Source organism: Heterocephalus glaber, unplaced genomic scaffold (genome assembly GCF_053883595.1).
Source record: "Heterocephalus glaber isolate CG9 unplaced genomic scaffold, H.glaber_assembly_v1.0 deba00001546, whole genome shotgun sequence".
Taxonomy (NCBI): Eukaryota; Metazoa; Chordata; class Mammalia; order Rodentia; family Bathyergidae; genus Heterocephalus; species Heterocephalus glaber.
This window is the reverse complement of record NW_028258339.1, coordinates 2,110,778-2,136,897: the sequence shown is the minus strand read 5'-3', so window position 1 is coordinate 2,136,897 and position 26,120 is coordinate 2,110,778. Positions and strand designations below refer to the sequence as shown.

General features: G+C 37.3%; 1 protein-coding gene across 2 annotated transcripts in view; it reads right to left on the bottom strand.

Annotated features, from left to right (window-relative positions):
- Window positions 1–26,120, bottom strand: part of Dgkk (diacylglycerol kinase kappa) — a 175,210-nt gene that overhangs the window by 108,469 nt on the left and 40,621 nt on the right. For both annotated transcript variants that reach the window (XM_021250013.2, XM_004872012.3), the window contains 3 exons: window positions 9,726–9,836; window positions 8,049–8,129; window positions 6,368–6,472 (listed from right to left, as the gene is read on the bottom strand). In XM_021250013.2, the coding sequence (XP_021105672.1) occupies window positions 6,368–6,472; window positions 8,049–8,129; window positions 9,726–9,836 (297 nt within the window). The remainder of the gene's footprint in view (window positions 1–6,367; window positions 6,473–8,048; window positions 8,130–9,725; window positions 9,837–26,120) is intronic.

Here is a 26,120-nt window from a genome sequence, read left to right as displayed (position 1 = left end):
CCCACCAGCATTTGTTTTTGGTTGATTTTTTGATAGCAGCCATTCTTTCTGGAGTGAGGTGGAATCTCAGGTTTGTTTTCATTTGCATCTCTCGAATGACCAGTGATGTTGAACATTTTTTTCATATGTTAATTTGCCATGTCTACTTCTTTGTGTGAGAAATGTCTCTTCATTTCAGATGCTCATTTTTGGACTGGATCTTCAAATTTGGGAGGTGTGATTTTTTAAAGTTCTTTATAGATTCGAGATAGTAGACCTTTGTCTGAGGGACTGCTGGTGAAAATATTTTCCCACATTGTGGGTTGTCTCTTCACACTGCTGGTGGTTTCTCTTGCTGTGAAGAAGCTTTTCATTAAGAAGAGATCCCAGTTGTTGATAGTTTGTGCTAGTTCATGGGCAACTTAGGTTTTGTTCATAAAATCTTTTCCTACACCAAAGAGTTCTACCTAACCTCTGTTCCAGCTGGTTCAGTGTTTCTGTTTTAATATTTAGATCTTTAATCCATTTCCATTTTAGTTTAGTGCATGGTGAGAGATACAGGTCTAGTTTTAGTCTTTGGCAAGTTGAAACCAAATTTCTCCAGCATCATTTATTAAAGTGGCTATCTTTCCTCCAGTGAGGGTGTTTGGCTCCTTTGTCGAAGATGAGGTGGCTGAGTGTGTCTGGAGTTGTTTCTGCATCTTTTAATCTGTTCCACTGGTCCTCAGGTCTGTTTCTTTGCCAGTACCATGCTGTTTTTATCACAGTACCATTGTAGTATAGTTTCAAGTTGGGGGTTGTAATATCCCCTCCCATGTCTCTGTTACCTAGAATTACTTTTGCTATTCTGGATCTCCTCTTGTTCCAAATGAATTTTTGGATTGTTTTCCCAAGGTCTGTGAAGTATGCTGCTGGGATTTCAATTGGGATTTCATTGAATCTTTATAGCAGTTTTGGAAGTATGGCCATTTTCGCTATGTTGATTCTTCCTACCCAGGAGCAAGGGATGTCTTTCCATTTTCTGATATCATTTATTCTCTCTTTTCAGATTGCTATAGTTTTCAGAGAAGAGGTCTTTGATTCCTCTTGTTAGGTTGATTCCTAGGTATTTCAGTTTCTTGGATGTTATTGTGAAAGGAATTATTTGCCCTATTTCTCTCTCAGTGAGTCTGTTGTTCATGTAGAGGAAAGCTATTGATTTTTTTGTGTTGACCTTGTATCCAGCTACTTTACTGAATTTGATTATTAAGTCTAGAATACTTTTGGTAGAGTTCTTGGGGTCTTCCACATAGAGTATCATGTCATCGGCAAATAATGATGATTTGACTTGTTCATTTCCTACCTTTCTTCCTTTTATTTCTTTCTCTTGTCTAATTGCTGTGGCTACTGTTTCCAAAACTATATTGAACAGGAGTGGTGATAGTAGACATCCTTGTCTTGTTCCTGATTTTAGTGTGAAGGATTTCAGTTTTTGACCATATAGTATGATATTGGGTGTTGGTTTTTCATAAATGGCTTTTATCAGATTGAGGTAGAGACTATCTATTCCAATTTTTGTAGGGTTTTTATCACAAATGCATGTTGGAATTTGTCAAATTTTTTTCTGCATCTTTTGAGATGGATGATCATATGGTTTTTGTCCTTGGCTCTATTGATATAGTGTATTACATTGATTGATTTGCATATGTTGAACCATCCTTGCATCCCTGAGATCAATTCCAGTTGGTCAGGGTGGATGATCTTCTTGATGATCTTCTACATGCTATTTGCCAGTATCTTATTAAGGATTTTTGCATCTATGTTCATTAATGAGATTGTCCTATAGTTCTCTTTTTCATTTGTGTCTTTCTCTGCTTTGGGGATCAAGGTGATGCTTGCTTCCAGGAATGAATTCAGGAGTATTGCTTCCCTTTCAATTTCATTGAAGAGTTTAAACAGTAGTGGTAGTAGTTCCTCTCTAAGTGTCTTGTAGAATTCAACAGTGATGCCATCAGGACTCGGGCTTTTCTTAGTTGATAAGTTTTAAATTACATTTTCAATTTCATTGATTAATATTGGGTCGTTTAGAATTTTTAGGTCTTCTTCGTTCAATTTTGGTAATTCATACGTATCTGGGAATCTGTCCATTTCTTCAGTGTTTTCCATCTTATTGGTGTATAGGTTCTGGAAGTAGGTATTGATGATTCTCTGGATTTCTGCTGGGTCTGTTGTAATTTCACCCTTTTCATTCGTAATTGCATGGATTTGGGCCTTTTCTTTCCTTTTTCTGTTAAGGTTGGCTAAGGGTTTGTCAATTTTGTTGATTCTTTCAAAGAACCAACTCTTGGCTTCATTGATTTTTTGTATTGTTCTCTTAGTGTCCATTTCATTGATTTTGGCCCTTATCTTTATAATTTCCTTCTTTCTATGGGCTTTGGGTTTGTCCTGCTCTTCTTTTTCTAGAAGCTTGAGGTTCACCATCAGGTTTTTTAACTGGGCTCGCTCTGTTTTCCTAATATGCATATTCACTGCTATGAATTTCCCTTGTAAGACTGCTTTCCTTGTGTCCCATAGATTCTGATATGGTGTATTGTCATTGTCATTTAATTGTAGGAACTGTCTGATTTCTTCTTTAATTTCCTCTGTGACCCATTGGTTATTTAGAAGTGTGTTTTTCAATTTCCATGTGTTTATGAAATTTTTGCAGTTCCTTTTGCTATTGATCTCCAATTTCATCGCACTATGGTCTGGTAATATACAGGGGATAACTTCAATTCCTTTGCACTTACCTAAATATGTTCTATGAGTGAGTATGTGGTCTATTTTGAATAATGACCCATGTGCAGCTGAAAATAATGTGTTTTCTGATTTTGTGGGGTGGAACACTCTGTAAACCTCTGTTAAGTTCATTTGTTCATGAGTCAAACAGCTTCTTAATGGTGTGACTACAACCTTATACTCACAACTCTTCCAAGATAATAAAGAAGCAGATTAATTTTTTCCTTTCTAGTTTGTGCTGAATAGCAATGCCTACATTTTTAGTACAGTGGAATCAAGAATGGCACATCAATTCTCTGATGACTTTCCCTAGCATCATTTGCAACTCTGGACTAATAGTTAAAATACAAAATACCTTGTGTGACCTTTTATGGTAAATTAAAAATGTTACATAATTTATAAGAAGCATTCCAGTTTGAATAAATGTAAGCCAAAGGAAGGAAAGGTATTCCTCCAAAGGGATGAGGGTGAAAGAGGAGCATAGAATTTACTACTTATTTTTTACTATCCCTAATGTATCACAGTAGCCTCATTCCTGGGGTAAAGGTGTTCTCCTCCCAGGAAAGGGAGAAGTAATTAACTAAGAAGTTAAATGCTAAGTGGTAAGTCATATGAAGAAACATCATTACGTACTAAGTAAAAGACATCTCAATTAAGCATGTGAGTATGGAAGGGACCTTAATGATATGTTGGAAGGCTCCAGGTTAACCAACTTGTCATGTTCCCCCTTCATAGCAATAGAGAGTAGAATGTATATTTAGGAGACTAAGTTGTCAAAAGGCTGAGAAGTCCTAGAGGAGTGGGGAGAGATGGTTCTATTCTCAATGGCATAACAGTATTTTTCTTTCTCAATCCCATTAATACAGAGCCATATTTCACATTGCTCCATCCTAAATGCCCAAAACAAATCCTCTTCCCTTTGCTAGTCATTTAAGACATCAAGATCTTTTAAAGGTTGTATGCATCTTTCCCTTTATCTCCAAAGAAGAATTTTGCTTTAGGATGAACCATGCATATCCTCTCTCCAAAATCTGGATCCCAAATTGCCCTCAGATTTATTTATTCATTCAAAAAATATTTATTGAGCCTCTGCTATGTGGCAGACATTGTTCTAAGTAAATAAGCTACACAAATCCCTTTCCTCTTGGAACTTCTATAACGTAAGTATTGTGGATGTACAGAAGAGCAGGCTGACTATGTATCCCCAGAGTTTAAATTGTGGCAGCACATGTTCTTACAGGGAGCAATGGCTAAAAATTTGATATTGCCAGGGAGAAAATAACCATGATAAATTGCGGGGAAGATTGCTCCTTGTTGTTTCCTATATGTTTCTTTTGTGGTGGACTGAAAACAGAGAGGCAGAATTGTGAAGTGTTTAAGAACATAAGCTTTGGGCTACTGGGATAAAAACAGCTTGTTACTGGCAAAGAAACAGACCTGAGGACCAGTGGAGCAGATTAGAAGATGTAGAAACAACACCAGACACACTCAGCCATCTCATCTTCGATAAAGGAGCCAAACACCCTCACTGGAGGAAAGATAGCCTCTTTAATAAATGGTGCTGGAAAAATTGGGCTTCAACTTGCCAAAGATTAAAACTAGACTTATATCTCGCACCATGCACTAAACTAAAATCAAAATGGATTAAAGATCTAAATATTAAAATAGAAACTCTGAACCAGCTGGAACAGAGGTTAGGTAGAATCCTTGAAGACATCAGTGTAGGAAAAGATTTTATGAACAAAACCTCAGTTGCCCATGAACTAGGACAATCAACAAGTGGGATCTCTTCTTATTAAAAGGCTTCTGCACAGCAAGAGACACTACCAGCAGTGTGAAGAGACAACCCACAATGTGGGAAAAAATCTTCACCTGCTCTTCCTCAGACAAAGGTCTACTATCTCAAATCTATAAAGAACTTAAAAAGATCAGACCTCCCAAATTTAAAGACCCAATCCAAAAATGGGCATCTGAAATGAACAGACATTTCTCAGACAAAGAAGTTGAAATAGCAAATAAGTGCATGAAAAAATGTTCAACATCACTGGTCATTCGAGAGATGCAAATGAAAACAATGCTGAGATTCCACCTCACACTAGAAAGAATGGCTGCTGTCATGAAATCAACCAATAACAAATGCTGGTGGGGCTGTGGGGAAAGAGGAACCCTGCTCCACTGCTGGTGGGAATGTAGACTGGTGCAAGCACTGTGGAAATCAGTATGGAGATACCTCAAAGAACTAGGACTGGAAGTCCCATTTGACCCTGCTATTCCCCTGTTGGGGATCTTCCCCAAAGAATTAAAAGAATCATGCCACAGTGATATATGTGCACCCATGTTCATAGCAGCACAGTTTGTGATAGCTAAAACTTGGAAACAGCCCAAATGCCCATCAACTGGAGACTGGACAAAGAAAATGTGGTTTTTTAAAATAAAATGGAGTACTACTCAGCCATAAAAAATGAGAAATTAGAGACATTTATAGCTAAGTGGATGCACATTGAGGTGATACTCTTAAGTGAAATAAATAGGACACACATGAATAAATACTGAATAGTTTCTCTGGTGTGAGAAACTGAAAGTGTAAATAAGGACCAAATGTATAATAGGTAATGTGAAATAGGAAGAAAAGGGACAAAGGGGAAGGAAGTGGGAGGGCTAGGGAAAGGATAGAAGGGAATGGGATTAATATGAGAAAATGGAAAAATAGGAACAAAATCTTTGTAAATAGGGAGGAATGGAGGGGTTAAAGGGAGCGCTGGGCAAGGGTGAAAAATAAGAACCAAGAGAGACTATGTAAAGATGCAAATTTCCAATGATGAATGTCATTATATTGTATACCTAAAATGTACCAATGATTAGAATAAATAATCGATAATGCAAAATAGGAAGAAAAGGTCCAAAGTGATAGGGGTAGTGGGAGGGTCAGGGGAAAGGAAAGAAGGGAAAAGAAAAATGATGAGAAATGGAAAACATGGAAATAAAGTCTTTGTAAATAGGGAAGGGTGGAGGGGGTGAAGGGAGGGCTAGGAATGGGGAAAAAATAAGAACCAACATGCATTATGTAAAGGTACAATTCCCAATGAGAAATGTAATTGGGTCGTATCCCTACAATGTACCAATAAAAGAATTTAATAAAGAAAAAAAAAAGAGAGCATAAGCTTTGGGATCACACAGCTTGGGTCCAAATCCTGGTTTTGCTACTGAGTAGATATTTCATCTTGGTTTGGTTCCTTCTTCTTTCTGAGCCTCAGTTTTCTTAAATATTACCATAGTCATTCCGGAAACCCAAGCACAAACTGCTGATGGCAACATTCCTAACATGTAAGTGGATCTAAGTTAGCTGCTCACATACTTCTTAAATGCCTCATTCACTGGGTATGCACTGACATCTACATATCAAGCGGATGTATACAGAGGTATCTAAACCACAGTCGCCAGAGTATAAGTCTAAGAGAATTACTAACGTTCATGAGTAGTTAAACAGGTTTCCTAAAGTTATCTATCTATATTTCCTGACCAGATTGTCCTTGACTCCATTTTATTATTTCTCTGTTTGAATTATGGCTTAACTAATGCAATCAATTGAGTATTTACTCATGAAAGTTGTGTGCAATTTCTATTTCCTTACCTTATTAATTTCTCCCTGTTGGACAGTTTTTATGATGTTAATCCATTCTTCCATGTCTTTCCTGTTAGGTGCAGCCAGGGTGACTTTTCGTTGAGGTGTGATAAGCTAAACAAAAAGGCATCGTATTAGCTGGTTCTCACTTCACACAACATTGGCCCTCCCCACAACTGTGTCTGTAAACTCTCTGAGGAAGTAGATAGATCTACCAAGCACAAACCAAGCCATTTCTTAAATATAAGACACAGGTCCCCATGGCCACTCACAGCTTCTTAGATGCCTATCCAAAACAATAATAAAGATAATCGTAATAATTAAGACTATAATGGCACTTCCCATGTTCCAAGAATTATTTGAAAGCCCTTTGATTATATTATTTCAATCTGCATTACATCACTATGAGATGGGGATTGATGTTTTTCTCATTTCATAAGACAAGTTTACAATAGTCTCTCAATTGTGCTCAGTGCAAGAACCCAGTCAGGAATAATAAGAAATCTACATTGAGAGTTTAGCAGATGGAGATCAGGAAAGAACTTGATCTTTTCCCAGAAGGGAGGAGGGAGCATGGATATCTGTGTCATCAGTCATTGTTTCAACTGTTTCAATTCTTTACTTTTACTACTGGTGCCTCAAATCTTGGGACTAGAACTCACCACATCAAGAAATTTATTTCCCACATTGCATGTTGCACAGCATGCTTCTACTGTAGATGGCTATGGGAGCTAGTTGGGACTGTGATCACAACCATTCCTTTCATCAAAACCTATTCTTAGTTGGGCCTAAAGGGCAATGCCTCTGTGCTTTCATTTGTCTAAAATGCAGCCTAGCCCTTGTGATTTCTTTGTAGAAAGGAGACCAACCTGTAGGTTTCTTACTTGGAAGTTCAGTATTTGGGGACCAATTAATAGAAACCTCAGTTTTACCCTGGGTCACTGTCATGTAATGAGTGAGAGGTCTCCTTGGATCCAGCTGCTCTTCTTTCAAAACAGAATGGAACATGGACCACCCACGGAAGCAGAGTGTTTTTTGTCTGATACATACCATACCCTGTCTGAAGAGTAGCCTAGTCTATAACCCACTGCTGTGGTTGGAAAAAGACAGTTTTGGCATGAGATGGGAAGATTTCTGGGAAAATGGATTTGCTCTTTTTCAGTGAGTTTTCTGGTCTGGATTCATTTGAATGACAAAAGTCACATGCCCTTTCAGGTATACTAAGCCTTTGAACACTTCCTTAGAAAATCCTCCACTTTCTTTGAGGTACTCTTAGCATTAGGTAAATTTCACTTTGGACTAAAGTTCTTATCTACATTATCAAAGGAGAAAATATCATGTAACTCAATTATCCCTATGTTTTCTATTACATAGTAGCAGTCTTTTGAAACCCTCCCAAAGATGCTCTTCTAAATCACATTTACTAGGAGAGCTGACTAATTTTTGTAATAGTCACATTCCCCCTGGTCCCTAAAATCAGCCTCCCTTTATAGTAGGCTGGTAATAGGGAACAGAGTCACACCCCCTCTCCACAGGTGGGCTGGTAGAAAAAGGTTGAATAAATAATAATACTTTGGTCACAGGAGACTTGTGAAATCTGATGTTCAAAGAGGAAACAAGTGGGTATGGCAACCCTTCTTCTCAGCTAGCTTCCACCCCTATTCATTTAGTCATTCCCAATCTTACTTACACAAAAACTGTGGCAAAGATTTGCACAGCTGGTTTCTGCCAAGATGACCTGAGACAGATCAATTGTTTCAAAGTGGGCAAACTGCAAAAATATAACAGGGAGAAGGACAAGGAACCATTGGGTTAATGAGGCAAAGAGACAATAAAAGGTAAATACATATATACAGTACACTAACAGGCATTTTGGGCAGTTATGATCCAATTATTTATCTTGATGGCTTGAATTTATTTAGCAATATAATTTTTGTGCATGTATCATGTGACAAATAAAAAACAAACAACTAAACCAAAACACAATTTTTTTTCAAATTTTTTGTAGATTTATAGAAAGACTTGGATTGGTCAGTTCAAAATTATGCAAATGCTAGGGAAGGTTAATTCTGGAGACAATAATGGGATGTGGTCTAGCTAGGGACCTAGTAGTACAGACTCTGCTATTAGCTCCTGTCATTTTGGATGGCCACCTTTAACCATGTTCCTTGCATCTATTTTGAGGTCTATATCTCCTTGAACATTGGACATAGTAGATACTATATATCCAGAAGCAAAAAATCAGTACTCCAATATAGACAGGAGTGGTTTCACCAGTATGCAACCTGTGTAGTCACATAGGACCCCATATTCAGAAGGATGCTATACTTGGTTTAATGCCCTATTATTGCCACCTTAAAATTCTAAAAATTTTTATCTTTGAGCTTGTGTTTGTGAATGAAATCCAGTGAGACAGTGAGTCATTTATATGGAGCAAAGGAGATATGTACATATGCAGGCCCACCCCTCATCCTGTCATTGCATTTATATTTATGATGTCTATGAGCATAGAATTCCAGTGAACCCATAGTGTGTGGAAGTTGAGCAAAATTCAAAACAAGTACAAGGTAAGCTGAATAAAGAGGGTTTACTGACAACCCTGAGAAGCCACATTTTCTGTTGGAATGAGAAATTGCTGCAAACATAGAAAAAAGGTAATGGAGTTGTAGCAAATGTGAACAACTAAGGAGCCTTGTTATAGTATTCTTTCTTACTCATGTTACTTAACTGTGTTGGTCAATCATAGAAAATCTTGATAGAATGTGCAAGTATCATAAAGTGAAACAAAAACAATTGACCTAGCTTTGTGCAGTTTTGTATACTAAGGAGAACAAAATTCATATATATGTATGAGCTACTAATACAAATTGTATAATTTTGGTGATTCTTCACAGGAGTTAAATGTTCTTATATTTGCATTTAAAATTAGCATGGGACAATGTACAAATGAATGATAAAATTATCAGTAATTAGAATTTATTCTACTTTTACTTAGAATGACATTATATATCAAAATTTAAAATACCATAAAAATTGCTTTATATTTTAGCATAAATGCCCAGCATTATATATTAGTTCCTCCTGGTTTCTGTAAAAAATATCTTGCCCTTTCATTTTGTACTGGGCCCCATAAATTATGTAGTTGGCTCTGGGTGTTAACTGGGAAATCTATGAAAGAAAGAGAAGTAAAAAAGGGACAGGGGAGAAAATTGTCCCCCATTTGGCCCAAAGGATAAATTGAAGAGTAGAGGGTTTCAATTTCGACCCTAATGTTTGCTAGCATGTCTTTACCAATTGGCCATCTCCCCCATCCAAACATTTCCTGGTACCCACCAACTAACTCACTTGATAAGATTCTATATATTACCGAGGCATGGTGTGCAAAGTAGAGTTGCTGCCCTTGAACCATAAAGTATCTAAGCTTCCATCTCTTGAAGGAGCTACAGTTCTTCAGCAGTGGTCCTTCCTTCAGTATCTTCTGAAAGACGGAATCATAGCCATTGATTAGTTAGATCAGTTTGCAAGACCATATCACTTGTTCAGTCAAATGGAAAGATATCTCTCACATATCTGAGAAATGGCCCATAGGCCAGACAAGCACCCAAGAAAATTAGTTCATTCAGAAAGTCATTGGTTTCCCTTGCATAACATAAAAAAATAAAGGCTTCAAGTTTCTTAGGATACATGGCCCAAGAACCATGGAAAATATCTCCATTTGTGGTAGAAGCTGGCAGGGAGAACCATGAACACATAAATACAAAAGTACAGTGATATCTTGGTTGTAGAATGATTTCAAGTTCAAACTTTCCACTACTCAAACAGCAAAGTTTGAAAAAAATCTGCTTGGTGTTCATAACTTTGCTTGACAGTCAAACCGAAAATCTGACTTGAAAAAGCCTGTACAGATGAGGAGTGAGTCATACATCACATCTCGCCATGGGCACAAAGCGGTGACGCTTTAGTCTAAGTGTTGCTCTCATCCAGACAACATATAGTGCTTGTGTTAGTGCATTACAATATTCATCACTGTGATTTTTGGGTGCTTTATTTGCATAAAATATAAGCATGGCTCCAAAGAAAGTTAGTGATATCTACAATAAAGCTAAGAGGAATATTGTGAGAACAATGATAGTTAATGAAAGAAATCATTGTGAAATTTAAAGTCCTAGAAAAATAAATTTATAAGTGTAATTTTGGGGCCTCAGAATCAATTATTTGGTTTTTCATTATTTCTTATGGGAAAAATATGTTCAGTTCTCAAATTTTTCAGTGTTCAAACACGAATTTGGAACAAATTTAGTTTGACAACCAAGACATCACTATAATATTCAGTAAATGTTGATTTTTCAAAGCATCCAGTTGTTGCATTAGACAGGATCTTGTAAGTCCTTTTAGAGTGACCCTTTTAAAATATGAGGTTAGATTATATCCTTTCCCTGTCCAGAAGCCTCCAACAGCTTCCCAGCACATTTGGAGTCAAATATGAATTCCTTATCAGGGCATTCAGAGGACTCATGGTCTGGTGAGGGATCAAGCACATAAAAAGATCACCAAAAGACAGCTATCTTCTGATTCTTTTTATATATATATCTCTTAGTCTGAGCAATGATTTTCCACTTATTTCCAGAACAGATTGACTCCAACCAAGCAACCATGTACACTTACCATTTTCAACATTAAGAACATTTTCAGTTATGTCATAAGATACAGATTAACATGCAAGACTGCCATTTGGGAGAAATACTCACCCCTGTCAAGCTAGAAACAAACCTATAGTTACTGGACAAAGAGGCAATTTAAACCATCAAATTAGGGCTGTATCATGACTTCTTCCATCATCTAAAACAGAATTCACTACTGAGTGTCTATAAAGGTGTTTTTTAATGGCCTGCCTAATGTTTATCAAAGGTTTTAACTGGTTCATAATATTTAAAAGCAGAAGACCGCATTAAAATTCAGATGTTCTGTTTCTCTGAAAAACAATCAGAACATCCAGTAACATTAGGCTTACATGCTCACAATGCAATAATCTGTTAGAACTATCTAACAGCTGCCCTTTTCAGATGGATTACCTGACTCCAGTAGGCATTTGAGTTGGGGGCCGTAATGTAGACAATTCTTTGCTATTCCCATTTTCCTATACACACACAAACATCTATATACTTTGTTCAATTTCTAATCAATTAGATAGTACCAATGAACAGGGCCCCTATATGTCAACTGAAAAATCAGTTCATAAACAATTACAATTTACCTGAGTCCTCTTGAATACTTATGAGAGTTTCAAGGTTACCATCCCACCCTTGAAATGCAAAATGATGCTCCCTAAGTTTCAGGACAAAATGAACAGTAAGATTTTATGGGAAAGGAGGAGGTAGCATGGAGAGTGATAAATTATTTTTAAATTGCTGAAATTGAGTCATCAATAGGAAAATAACTTTTGTCTAAGCATGAAGAATATACGGTTCTTTTCCTTTCTCTGGTCAGGTGCCCCATAATATACACTACTAATAATGGTATTTGATTTCCACTATCCTAATCCTTTTGCCTATGCCATATACTCATCCAAACTAAGTCTTTATGATACCTAGGAAGTCATATTTATCACTTTCTCATAAAGACTTAAATCCAAATGTTTAACTGCTCAGTAAAGTTGAATCCACATCCATTATTTCTGCCCTATGTCCAAATTACTGAGTTCTCTATCATTTTTTAATTGTATCTGGCTATGTTGCCCAGGCTGTCCCTGAACTCCTGGACTCAAGAGATCCTCCTGCCTCAGCCTCCTGAGTAGCTGGTACTACAGGGACACATCACCTCACCTGGCCATTAACTCTGTCATTTTTCAATTCAAGGTCACTTTGCATTATCCAGGCTTGCCTTGAACTTGCTCTGTAGCCCAGGCCGCCCTTAAACTCGCTTTTGCCTCAGCTTCCTGAGTACTGGGAATTAGGGTTAGAGTTAGTGAGTGCCACCAGGCCCAGATTCTGTTAATTATTGAATACTTCCATCACTGTTTTTATTTTGTCATATATAATGCCCCCTGTCTAGTCTATTTTACAATTCTTGATAGGATACTTTTCTTTTCCTTCATTTTCAGTTTAAACCCTTGTATTTCAGACTGGTAAACATCTACACAACTACTTTCTCTTCTGAAAAGCATCACACTTAAAGAATCTATTTTTCAGGCATTGTCAGCCATAGACCAATAAACTAAGATCCCCCATTTCATAACCTGTGAATATGATAGCCCAAGAGGACTCAGATTTTAGCTTAGTCATTTGCCAAGAAAGGAAAGTGATTATTTTTCAAATTTCGATTTTGTCCACCTCTAGACCCCATCTTTTCAGCAAACCATCTTGAATAACAATAGTTATCCAGAGTCCATTCTCAATAACCCAGCATCCACCCCCAGGTAAATTCCACCAGTCAAGGGACCATTCAAGATGGTAGAGCTATGTAAGAGTCCAGTTACTCTGTTGCACTCTAACTTATATAAATTTGAAGTGGATTCTGACAAGTTAAAATGTATATTTTAAGTCCTAGAGCAACCACAAAGAAAACTAACAGTTTGTTTGGCTTTCTGAGTTTGGCTTATTTTGCTTAACATAATGGTCTCCAGCTCTTATATGAGAAATCTAAAATATGCAACATACATATATGCATACACACATACTGGAAGGTAAACTCTTGAAAACGGGAAAGGTGGTCATGGAGAAAGAGGAAGGGAAGGGAGAGGGGTGGTAAAAAGATTGAAAATGATCAAGACATGCTATATTCATGTATCAATTCCCCCTAAAAGCCATCACTAGTCTCTCCTACTAATATGCATTAATAAAAAAGATAAAATGTTTGAACATTATACAACAACTACAACAACCATTACACATCTACTAAAATGGCTAACGCTGATAATACCAAGTGCTGACAAGGGTGTGGAGCAACACAAACTCTCATTCACTGCTGCCAGGAATACAAAATGGTGATGCCAATTTGGCAGTTTCTTTAAAAAATCAAACATAAAAGCCAGCAATTGCAATCCTTAGTACTTACCCCAAATCATTGAAACCTTATGCCCATACAAAAATCTGCCCATAAATGTTTATAGAAGATTTATTCATAATTCATAATCCAGGATTTTGTGTGAGGATTTGTAATTTTGAAATGTTAGCAACTAATTTAAATTTTTAAAAAATCTTTTGAGGGCAAAATGAAGCATGTTTCCAAGTCCCAGTTGGCTCACAAGCAACTGATTTGAAACTTCTGAACTGTAACTTCTGTCACATCAGAGGAGCTTGCAGTGTGCAAGTTCGGAGCCTGTACATGTCAGACATCTATTACCAAGTTGTGGAGAGAAGAACGTTGATATGCTCTTTCTACAGCAGGGAGAAGGGTTAGAATGCCATAGTAAATGTTTCATAAGTTCTAAACACAGTCTCTATATCATCAACTCTGGACATCTACAAATTTCCAAACCTGAATCTCAGAGAAGGTGAAGTGCTTGTACTCTCTTTCTTTCTAAATTCTGGCCCCCTTCAGGGCATCTTGCCTACTAACCCAATCACTATTTCTAAATAAACAGTTGTTCATTTTAAAACCCAATAAGCAGCCTCAGGGAGCAAGTTTGAACAGACGGAAGCTAGAAAATCACTCAATCAATGGATTTCTTCAAGTCAATAAAATAAATCCATGCAGAACAACTTCTATCTGCTTGGTGGTACTAAATTGAACAAGCACCTGAGAGAAAAACTGGAAGAAGCAATCAAACACAACCCACAAACAAACGCACTGTAGGATAAGCCCTTGCCTCTTCTTCTGCAGTTCCTGGCCTCTTGCAGATAACATCTCTCTGCCCCATCAACACAACCATGTGGAGTGTCGGCTCCAATTTCCAGATGGTAAATCTGAGGCTGGGGCATTTCCGCTACTGTAGTCAAAGATCCACAGTTCCAAGATGCTGTTGACCTCTATGATTTCTCTCCGCAGGACAACAATACAGGGATTGCCTGGTTAATGAGCATGTACAGGACTGAATGAGCACAAACTCCACCCAACCCCCAACCAAACTTTGTCAGAAAAGACAAGATGATAGAAAGCTAAGAATTAGAAAATGTTCTGTGGATGAATGAGCCTTAATACTCAGTACTAGAACAGTTAGTGACCTTCCTTCCAAAAGGCAAATAGTAAGCCTCATTTTTCTAAAGAGCTAATGTTTCCCGGTGAGAGAGAGGGAAGTTCTCCTGTTTTTTTAAAAAATGACTGCCCAAGATTGGAAGACTAATTAGAATTCATATGTATATAGCACTTAGCATTAATAAAAATTTTTAATTTTTATTATAGAATCTTCTCAGCAGCCCTCTGAAGTTGGTAATGAAAGGCATCTTCTAATGCAATTTTTTCTTATGAAAGACATTCTGAACTTAGTTTTTTATATGGCTTGTTCACATATTTTTATATTTATGACATCACGAAGGAATATGAAATATTTCCTCATAAGTAAGGTAGTCCATGTATTTTTTGCACTTTGAAGACTACATTTTGGGCAAAATATCTGTCAGAAGAAGGCATTTCTGAGGTTATTATGAAAGACAATGTGGAATGAGACTCTATGGGAAAATTTACTTGGTGGCCCCTTTGCAGACAACTAACTATTTCATAAAATGGGACATACTGATAATCTCCTTGGTCCAAGCTGTCACATTCCTGTGGCCAAAACCTTCAATGGAGCAGATAGGAAGAAGTTAGGAAAGGGTACAGGACCCTTATCCATATTGAACTGTCATGCCACCTACCACCTGATGTTTCCCTTTTTATTTTTTACTTTTTATTTTATTAGCACACATTTGCAGTTCACATAGTTTACAATAATCTTGGGGAGTGGTTACATGTATACACTATAGCTTTTTTAAAAAATTCCCTTCCCCTTCCCACTTCCTTGCCCTCCTTCTCTAGCTCTCCTATCCTATTTATCATTCTTCTGATATTAATCTTAGCTCATGTTATGACATATAATGTTTACATTAATTGAAGTTATTAGGATCCTGCACATGGCATATCTTTTTCTAATTATTTCTCCTTCTGCCCTTCCTCACTCCTCACCTTTGTTCCCTTGGTCCTCTTCCCTATTGCAAGAGACCCATCCCCTTGTCCCCTTCTATCCATCCTTTATTATTCTTGTTGTTTGTACTTTGCCTCACTCACTCAAGTGAAAGATACCATATGGTATTTAAACTTGTGTGTCTGGTTGACATCACTCAACATTATATTTTCTAGGTATGCCCATTTTCCTACAAATGAATATATGCTTTTGACTCCCTTTCTCAAAGATTGAATAGCTGAATGTATCTGGGGATGTTTCTGTAACCTCAATTCTGTTCCAATGATCCAGGTATCTGTTTTAGTTCCAGGACCATGCTGTTTTTATCACTATTGCTTTGTAGTATAGCTTGAAGTCAGGTAATGTGATGCCTCCTGCTTTGTTCTTGTTGCCCCAAATTGCTTTTACTATTCTGGATCTCTTCTGGCTATATGAATTTTAGGATTGTTTTCTCTAGATCTGTAAACTATACTGTTTGTATTTCGATTGAGTCTCCTTGAATCTGTTTAATAGTTTCGGGAGTATGGGCATTTTGACAGTATTGGTTATACCTATCCAGGATTGGTTATACCTATCCAGGAGCAGTGGATATCTTTCCATTTTCTGATGTCCTCTTCAATGTTTTTCAGAGTATTGTTGTGTTTTTTGTAGACATCTTTCACTTCTTTGATTAGGTTAATTCCTAGGTATTTGATTTTTCTTGAAGCTACTGTGAATGGTATTTTTTCATAATTCCTTTATCATTGAGTTCATTATTGTTATAAACAAATACTAATGATTTTTGTGTGTTGATCTTGTATCTTGCTAAATTGCTGAAGTTAGTTATTAATTGTAAGATTTTTTTGGTGTTCTTTGGGTCTTCTATGTATAGTATCATGTCATCTGCAAATAATGATAATTTAAGTTCTTCCTTTCCTATATGTATCTCTTTATTTTTTTTCTCTTTCATGGTTGCTCTGGCTAACATTTCAAGTACTATTTTTTCTCTTTCATGGTTGCTCTGGCTAACATTTCAAGTACTATGTAGAACACAAGAGATGATAGTGGACATACTTGTCTTGCACATGATTTTACAGGGAATGTTTTTTGTTTTACCCCATTTCGTATAATGCTGGCTATTGGTTTGTCATAAAATAGCTTTTATCATATTCAGGTAAGGCCCTTCTATACCTGTTTTCTTCAGGGTTTTTATCATAAAGGGGTGTTGAATTTTTGTTGAATGTCTTTTCAGCATCTGTTGATATGGTTATATGGTTTTATCTTTCTTCTGTTTACATGATACATTACATTTATTGATTTATATATGTTGAACCATCCTTGCATGTCTGGGTTGAAACCTACTTGATGATGATGTGTGGTCTTTTTGATAATGTGTTGCCTTCTATTTGCTAATGTCTTGTTGAGGATTTTTGCATCTATATTTATTAAGAAGATTGGCCCATAGTTTACTTTTTGGTTAGGTCTGTATCTGGTTTTAGGATCAAGGTGATACTATCATCCATAAATGAATTTGGGAGCACTCTACCCCTTTCAATTTCTTTGAAGACCTTGAGGAGTATTTATGATATAACATTCTTAAAGTTTTGTAGAGTTCAGGAGTGAATTCATAAGATCCTGGACTTTTTTTAGTTGCTAGATTATTTATTACTGAGTCAATTTCATAGTTTGTTATTGGGTTGTTAGGCATATTTATGTCTTCATGGATTAGTTTTAGTAGTTTTTATGTGTCTATGAATCTGTCTATTTCTTCAAAATTTGGTAATTTGTTGGAATATAATTTTTGAAGCAGTTTTGACAGTGTCTGTTGTGATTTTCCTGTTTTCATTTCTAATTGCATTGATATGAATCTTTTGTCTCTTTTTCTTGGTGAATCTGGCCTAAGGGGTAATCTATTTCATTTATTCTTTCAAACGACCATCTCTGATTCATTGCTTTGATTTGTTACTTTAATTTTAGTCTCAAGTTCATGGATTTTCTCTCTCATCTTTGTAATTTCTCTCCTTAATTTTGGTTTTGGGTTGTTATGTTGTTGTTTCTCAAATATCTTAAAGTTTCTTATAAGGCTATTTATTTGAGCTTGCTCTGTTTTCCTAATGTGAGCGTTGATTGTGCTGGATTTTCTTCTTAGAACTGCTGTTGTGGTGTCCCAGAAGTTTTGGTGAGTTGTACTATCATTATCATTAACTTCCAGAAATTTTAAAATTTCTTCTGTGATCCACTGTTTTTTAAGGAACATGTTGTTCATTTTCAGGAGATTTTCCCTTTTCCAAAATGTCTTCTGACGTTGCTTTTTATTTTCATTGTCCAGTGGTCTAATAGTATGAATGGTGTAATTTCAATTCTTTTGTATTTACCTTAGCAGGCTTTGTGGACTAGTATGTGATCTATTTTGGAAAAATTATCAGTACTGCTGAAAATAATGTATACTCTGTTTTAGTGGGGTGGAATACTCTGTATATATCTATTAAGTCCATATGTTCAAGGGTGTGGTTCAGCTCTAATATTTCTCTATTGGTGTTTTGTTTAATTGGTCTATCTCTAAATCCCCTACTATATTGTGTCAGTGTTTATTTGATCTTTTAATTTCAGCAGTTATTCTTTTATGAAGATAAGTGCTCCAGTATTCACTATATATGTTTATCAATGTTATCTCTTCTTGTTGGATGGTTCCCTTAACTAGTATGTAGTGACTTTCTTTGTCCTGCTAATCAGTTTTAGCTTGAAATTGACCATGTTTGGTATTGGAATTGCTACCCCTGCTTGTTTTCACAGTCCTGGTGTAATAAATGTTGTTTTCCACCCTTTAATTTTTAGTCTGTGAATATCTTTTTGGATTAGATGAGTTTCGTGAATGCAGCAGAGTGTTGGATTCTATTTTTTAATCTGGTCTGCCATTCTATGTCTTTGAATTGAAGAGTTGAAGTCATTAACACTTAGAGATATTACTGAAATGTGTTATTTACTTTGAAATAGGAAACTATCATTGCTTTCTTTATCTGTTGGTAAATCCGTTGTTTTTCTTTTCCTGGCTTTTTTCTTTTAGTTGCTATTTATCCTTTGATCACACTAGTTTGTTCTGTGTTTTTAGCTGTGTCAATTTTGTTACTTCTCTTGAGATTATTCTTAAGTATTTTCTCAAGAGCTGGTTTAGAACACATATATCTTTTGAGCTCGTCTTTTTATGGAAATACCTTCTTCCTTCATCTATTTTGAAGGATAGCTATGCTAGATAAATTAATCTGGGTTGGAAGTTATTTGCTCTGAGGATGTGCCATATTTCACTACAAATTCTTTTGGCCTTTTGGGTTTGGGGTGAGAATTCTTCTGTGATTCTAATTGGTTTACTTTTATGTATGACACACCCCCACGGCTGCTTTTACAATTCTGTTTTTTTTTTCTTCTGGATATTGGGTAATTTAATAAAATGTGCCTTGGTGAACTTATTTTTTTTGTCACCTTTTCCTGGTGTTCTATAGTATCAATTATATTTTAAACTCTTTTCTTATATTTGAAAAATTTTCTTCTATGATTTCTGTAAACACGTTAGTTCTCTAGCTCCATTTATCCTTAGATTGGCCTTCTTATTGTTGTATAGCAGTTGCTGGGTGATCTTTTCTTGTTCTCTTATTTCCTTTTTAGCTTCTTTGTTCTCTTCCTTGTAATTCAGTATTTTGTCTTTAATATCAGACACTGTCTTTGCATTGGTCATTAATGCAGTTTATGAATTCTATACAGTTTTTTTATTTCAGGTATTTTTGTTTGACATCTTTTCAAGGATTTCATATCCTTGTTGAATCTGTAATTCAAATTTTGAACTGTTTTGTTTAGCTCATCCAGTTTTTTACTCATTTCCCCAAAATTCACCAGGGACATATTGAGTGAAATTTCTGTGAACATTTGGTTCATTTCCTCTTTGAACTCATCTATTTCTTTCATTCTTTCTATGAATGTCTCATCAATTTCTGCTACCTGGTATTTATTTTCCTCGCCCTTTGTGACTCCTTGCTCTGCCTTGGGAGAGTTGGGATAATTCAGGGATCTTGTGTTTCCTTGCTTCCTCATGCTCTTATGTACATCTGTGTTTATTTTGCATACATATGCAAACCCCTTTTGCACACCTCTTTTCCCCCTCCTTTTTCTGGGGAGGGGTTAGTGCATGTTGAGTACTGGAGAAGTGAGGAGTATTTGTGGCTTATACAGAGATTTTTAAGATGTTGCTTCCCCATGAATAATTTTCAGCTTTGTATTTCCAGTGCTAGTATTCACTCCTTCTGTTATTTACTTTAAGTGATTTCATCTCAGTCCCTATTTTTTTGCCAGAAGAATTACCTCTGATTATAACAGCATCCACAGATTCAATTTTACAACATTTCTATATGATAGTCCTTGCAGTTATACTTCCACCCTTTGACTATCCTCTATGCACACTCTGACAGTTTATTATTTGTAGCTGTTCTGCAATGAGGTAGGTGAGGTTTCCTGAGGAGAATGGGAAGTTGTTGGATGAGGGGTGTTAGATACTAATGGGGAGGTTTGAAAGGGGAATTGTAGTAGATGAGAAGAAAAGATTGATGTGGGGTCTGATTCTATCGGGATACTTTTAGTTGAGTTGAGGGGTTAGTATTGAGAGTCTTCAGAGAATATTTGTGGGAGCAAGGATGAGATATAGAACAAAGGAGGTTTACTTTATGATTGAGGAAAGCTACATCATTATTGGAACCTGTTGATAGGGAGGACAATAAGCTTGGCAAGATATAGAAGAGCCAAAGACTTAGGATGAGGAGGGTCGAGGGTTAATACTAGAGAAGATAGGAGTGACTATGAGGGAACTCATTAGGGGAAATTTTAAAACTTGGGAGGAATAGTTTTTGTGTTGGTAAAAAAGAATAAAGGCATATGTTAATCATATTGTTTCAGGGGCTTAAGGTGAAGAAACTAGATATGGAGCTGAGACAAGGGAGAGAACCTAGACGTCTATTAAATAGAGCCAGTGAAAGAACAAATACACAAAAGTAACAATCTAATAAACAGAAGTAACAATAAAAGAACATAACTTAACCCCACATTACTAAATAGAGAATCATGCAAAAACTTAAATCTGTAAAATTTCCAATGGGATTACAGATTAAATGCTCCAACGAAACATTGCATACGTGATTCTCAAGTAGCTTTTATGCCAGAGAGTCTGAGTCCTCACACCCTAATAATTCCTCTGACTCTTCCACTGCAATATTGAAGCTAATTCACACTGAGGGCTTCTATTTGCCAGGTTGCAGCCTTTCTCATTAAGTCTGATCCAGTCCGAGTTTTTGGGTTAGGGACTCTTGCTGTCCCTCTTCCTGGGTGTGATAGTGGAATCAGCAGACAGATTCATTGACATGAAATTGTCCACTGAGTCAGGATTATTTCTATGCAATCAAACCAGCTACAGTAGTAATAGGCAAACCCATTACAATGGTATCTATCAGGGCTAGTTGAAAAATAACATACCATGAGATCCTATTTTGGGTCTCCCTTTAGCCTAGAGAAGAAATTAATGCTTATAGTGTAAGCATCATAGCAGCCCAAGTAGTGACCCACAGGTAATATGTACTAAATGTGATGGCTATGTCTTCTCTAATGCTGAAAAGCAACATTCAAGAGTAATTTTATAGAATCAGTAATCTAACACCCAGTGGGTTGGGCACTGGGTAATGCTGGTGGGGTGAGGGGGCGAAAGAAAAAAAGTTTTTTAAAAAGTCTTCTGCTATGTGGTATGGGAAGGAGGAATGGGGGGGGGAGAATCATAATGATGGTAAAGGTATGTTATGTATTTAGATGGGGATAACAGGGAAACTGGGTACAAAATTGCTAGTTAGAAATGAGGATGGAAAAGATTCTATGACTGAAAAATGGAGACAAATGAAAAAGAGGAGAAGAAAGAAAAGAAAAATTGAGAAAGAATAAGAAACAGGACAAAGAAGTCAGGTGAAAAGATATAGATAAAAGTAGGAGAGATATAAAGGGACAGGCAAAATTTCCTTACCCTCTCTCTATAAACTATATTGGAAGAAAAAGGGAAAAGGAAGAGAAGCATACACACAAACAGACATGCTCATAAAAGAAGAAAGGGAAAATAATAGAATAAAAGTGGGGGGAAATGAACAGAAGGAGGAAAATAGCAAAAAATTAAAAGATATAATACAATGAAATAAACAATTTTTAAAGAAAGTTTTCTATTGTTTTGGGTGTATGGTTTTTTTTTTCTTAGCCTAGGATTAAGGAGCAGCATTCAAGCCTCTGTTTATCTTGGAAGTCTAAGGTACCCATCCACCCCCAGAATGGTGCTGGATGCAGACTTCCATATTCAGCAGAGTGCCAATGTAAGGTTCCAATTCTGTGTAACTCAGGCTGAACCTGCCTCTGACAGAGGAGCCAGGTCCCTGTTCACCAGCTCCAGGCCCTTAGTGAGACTCCCTCTAGCTTGCTCTCTAACTGCCAGCTGTCTCCATGGCTGTCCTTCCCTCATCCACTCTGGGAACTTGACCATGTGGAGTGTGGTTTGGAGCCAAGGGGCTGCTCTGGGACCCAGATTCAAACACTCAGCCTTTCCCTACAATTGCAACCCCTCCAGCTCTTGTTCCACAACTGTGGCAGCAGGTGCTGTACTGAGGTCACTCACCAACTGTTGACTGTGCAAGGCCACTCTGGGAGCAGTATTTCATGTTTTCCTTGCTGGTTTTGACTGCCACTGATTCTCTCAGTCCCAAGGGAGTTATCTCGGGTTCTCCATGAGCAAAAAAGGTTGTAGTTTCATTTTGTCTCCTGGCTGGTGACTGGCCAGCTGCCATCAGTGTTGGTGTGGTCTGCAGGGGTTCTCCTCTCTCCTCTGTGATGTGATTTATTTCTTCTGTATCACTAATACTTTTTTGTTCTTCTTTGTCAGTTTCCCCCTGGTTTCCAGGTAATCATCTCTCAGTTTGATTCCTCTGCAAGCTACTGTTTTCCAGACTCTGGACACTTTCTCTCTCCTGATGTTTCTTAAACCAGAACACACTGCAAACAGTCCTCTTAGTTTTTCCTGCCTGTTTCATCTGACATTAATACCCAAACAACATTGTGGTCTCTACTATTAAATTCTCAAGGCTAACCACTTCGTAGTGGGGGTGAATATGGTGCCAAGGAGTCTGTTGTCCCATGTTCAATCACCAGGAATTTCAGGAGGCTTCATTCAAATCCCAAGAACACAGAACTCCAAAACATAGGTAATTCGGGTCTTATGTACAGTGTTCATACAACATGTTTGCAAAAACCACAGCAAACCTTGCAGAAAATACTAGAACTTTAGAAAACTCTGATTCAGTTGCATTTTGGATCCTCTTTCATAATCTAGTTCTCAAATCCATTACTCTCAGCAGCTCCTATACCTTGGTATTGGTAGTCTCCTTGATACTCTTTACAATTCAATGTGAATAAACTAATTGCTAACAGTGAAGGTAAGCATTTCTCTTACTCCATATTTATAAAATGTCCTATAAAATAAGTCAACAGTGTTTGCAAAGCATTATAATTTTCTCTATATAATTAACACATGCCTGCTGCTTAATTGAAAAGGGGCAAGTACAGCTGCTGTCATGACCTTTTTCTATGCTCTTTCCAAGTTCCCAAAGCTTCTGTTACCTACTCCAACTCTTTTTTGTGGCCGGGTGGAAGTTTGATGCATAAGGCTTTGGGGGAATGCTCTACATTTTCCTTGCAAAAGGAACCCTCTATTTTACAACCAAATAAATCCCATCCTATCAAAAAGTAGACAAGTATCATGGCATGCAACACTACCTGTGAATGCCTGTCTGCTCTTCTGTTTTAATTGCTTATTCTGCTCTGGTGAGGGAATCTGAATCAAGTTGAGGTTTGATCATGCCCCAAATGAGAATCAGATTTCCACTATGGGCAGAGCTGCCAGAGGTTAGCTTCTGCCCTATGGCTCCTTCAGTCCAAAAACCCAGAACATCTATTCTCTTTGCTTTAGGTGTAAGGGTGATGGGAAGAAAGCCATTTCTCAACCCAAGCTTGCTAAAGTTGATTCAGAGTAATTGTATTTAACTTCATTAAAATGCAACTTGGGTGCTTTAGACTTTAAGAAAGGCCAAAGCTGCTGCTTCACTGAAAGCTTTACATTCCCCAGAGTTCTGTTGATGTGGCAGTAGTAGAACAAAATTGGCTTCAGCACATCCTAGCTGTGTGACCTTGGACAAATCACTTAACCTCCCTGAGCCTCAATTTCCTTGTCTGTTAAATCAGAATACCTTGCAGGGCTTATTCCTGCCACTCTGTGAATCCTTTGTCCCTTGTGAATTGTAGAGGCAGGTGCTACAGCTCTGCTCATGCCAATACCAGGATCTTCCCTCCCTGGCCAGCTCAGAGCTACAGCAGAAGTATAAGCAATAAGGTGAAATACTGTCCAATTTTCCCAGGAGTTTAAACACTAAAATCAGGAGAGTAATGGACAAACCAAGACCTGCTGGTCACCCTACAACTAAGAAATAAGATCTTTCTCCTGCCCAAGATTGCAAGGACTACAGATACATGTAAATCTTCTCTCACTACTTCCTGTCCTAAGGAAGAACTACAAAACATACCTATGTCCCTGCTTTCTATAAATGAAACTTTGAAAAGTTGAAGATTATGTTGTATTGATTTATTTTTTGAATGGGCAAAAATGTTGATTAGTTCTTTGCTTATTATTCACTTGATATTTTATACATATGAACAAATATATATACATCCATTCTTTTTTCTTCACATAACTCATAGGATTCTGTTTGCATAATTCTTGCTTTCTATACTTAATGAATCATGGAGCCCTTACAGTATTGGTCTATGCTGAGCAGTACCATTTCTTTTTACATTTGCATAGCAGTCCACTGTATGAATATAAAGTGATTTATTTAAACAGCTCCCTATGGATGGACAGTGGTTTCAAATTTTATTCTATTACAAATTATATTGCAATGGGTCTCTGTATATACATATCACTTTTTTTCTGGTGTTACTACACTGATAAGAAAAAATGTCAAGGGATGGTGACTTTAAAACCAGTCCACTGGGATAATAAAGCTTACACATGTAAGTTTTGAGGAAGCCAGAAACCTAGAAGCAGGAAATCCAATGAAATGAACAGTGTTAAGTGGAAGCTTAGCTTCTGTCTTCTCAAATCTCTCTGCCTCCTCCCTTTTGTTTTTTCTATTGCTGGAGTTTTCTAGGAAGAGTAAGGAATACTAATTCCTTGGAAGGGATGAGGGGTGACCAATATGGGTCCAGGCTGACAATATACAGAAAGTAGTAATCTGACTCTTGGTAATTGGCTCAGATTAGCAGCATCCAGGAATGGTGATGAGCTCAGCTGAACCCTCCCAGACCTACACACAAGTTTGAATGCTTTTGCTGCATACTGGCCATGCAGCCTTAAGCAAACCATTTCATCACCCTGAGTAAGTTTGTATAGTTCAAAGTTTGTGCTCTAGCCACAGAACTGTCTCTTAACTTTCTGTGATAACCTTGACCTTAGCAATGAGTAATCTTAGCCCTCCCCATCCTGTTAGAGATGATGAAAATAAGGCCCCAAGAGGATCTGGACTTACCCAAGTCAAACAGCAAGTTAGTGTCGACCAGGGCTGCTTTAGGTCATCTTATTTCAGTAGTACTGGGACTCCTCACTGACCTCCCTAAAGTGAGTGAATGTTCCCTGCAACCACATCTACTGAGTTTTCTCTGTATTGGCAATGCCTCCTGGAATGTGTGAAGACTTCTGGGGCTCCAGAGGAATGGTATAGAAAGGAATGGGAGGAGACAAGCAGGAAGACCACTTGACTCCAGATTGGCATCAAGAGGAAGAGCTGGGTCAGGGCACTGAGAGTTTGTGGGAAAAGTGAGTTATGGAAGGCTCCTCATAGAGGTTTAGCTTTGCTAATGCAAGCAAGACTAAAGGTTGCCATTTGGGGAAGAAGGATTTTTTTTTTAGCCTTAGAGGAGCCCAAAGCTTAGAATCATAAAATGCAGTGAAAGAACAGTGTAAGTGGAAGGTCAGTGGGAGACCTCTATTGCCACAGAAACTATTGTGTGCTGACTAGAAAAGGAAGTTCTGTGGTCACACAAAGTCCCAACAGGAAAAATACTATGGTATTTTGAACTCTGGTCCTCAACTTAACCAGGAACACAGAGGTTAGGACACCAATTAGTTTATCTTGTGCTGCAAACATCCAGAGAATGACAAAACAGTACCTGCTTCAAATTAGCTTCTTCCCTACCCTTCCTCCTTGAGCATCAACTACCAGAGATGAAAGATCTAATATTCTAGGGATGTTTCTCCTCTCTGAGACACTCTGCACACTGCTTCTAAACCTGAGATCTCATCAGCAACCCATATGTCCTCTTTATCTTAACTATGTGCTATGAGACCAGTGATTCCTATTTTAACTCCAGCTATGGACCTCATTAGAAGCAGTAGAGAAAGAATTTCTTATCTAAGTTTCTCTTCAACCATCCTCTTCAAAGGAAGACAGTTACTATTGGCTTATATGTGCCATTATTTTCCCTTGCTTTGCATATATTATTTCATCTGATGCCCACAGAAACAATCTTATGAGTGAAGTGGAGTTGGGGCATAGAGAGGTTAAATGACTAGAT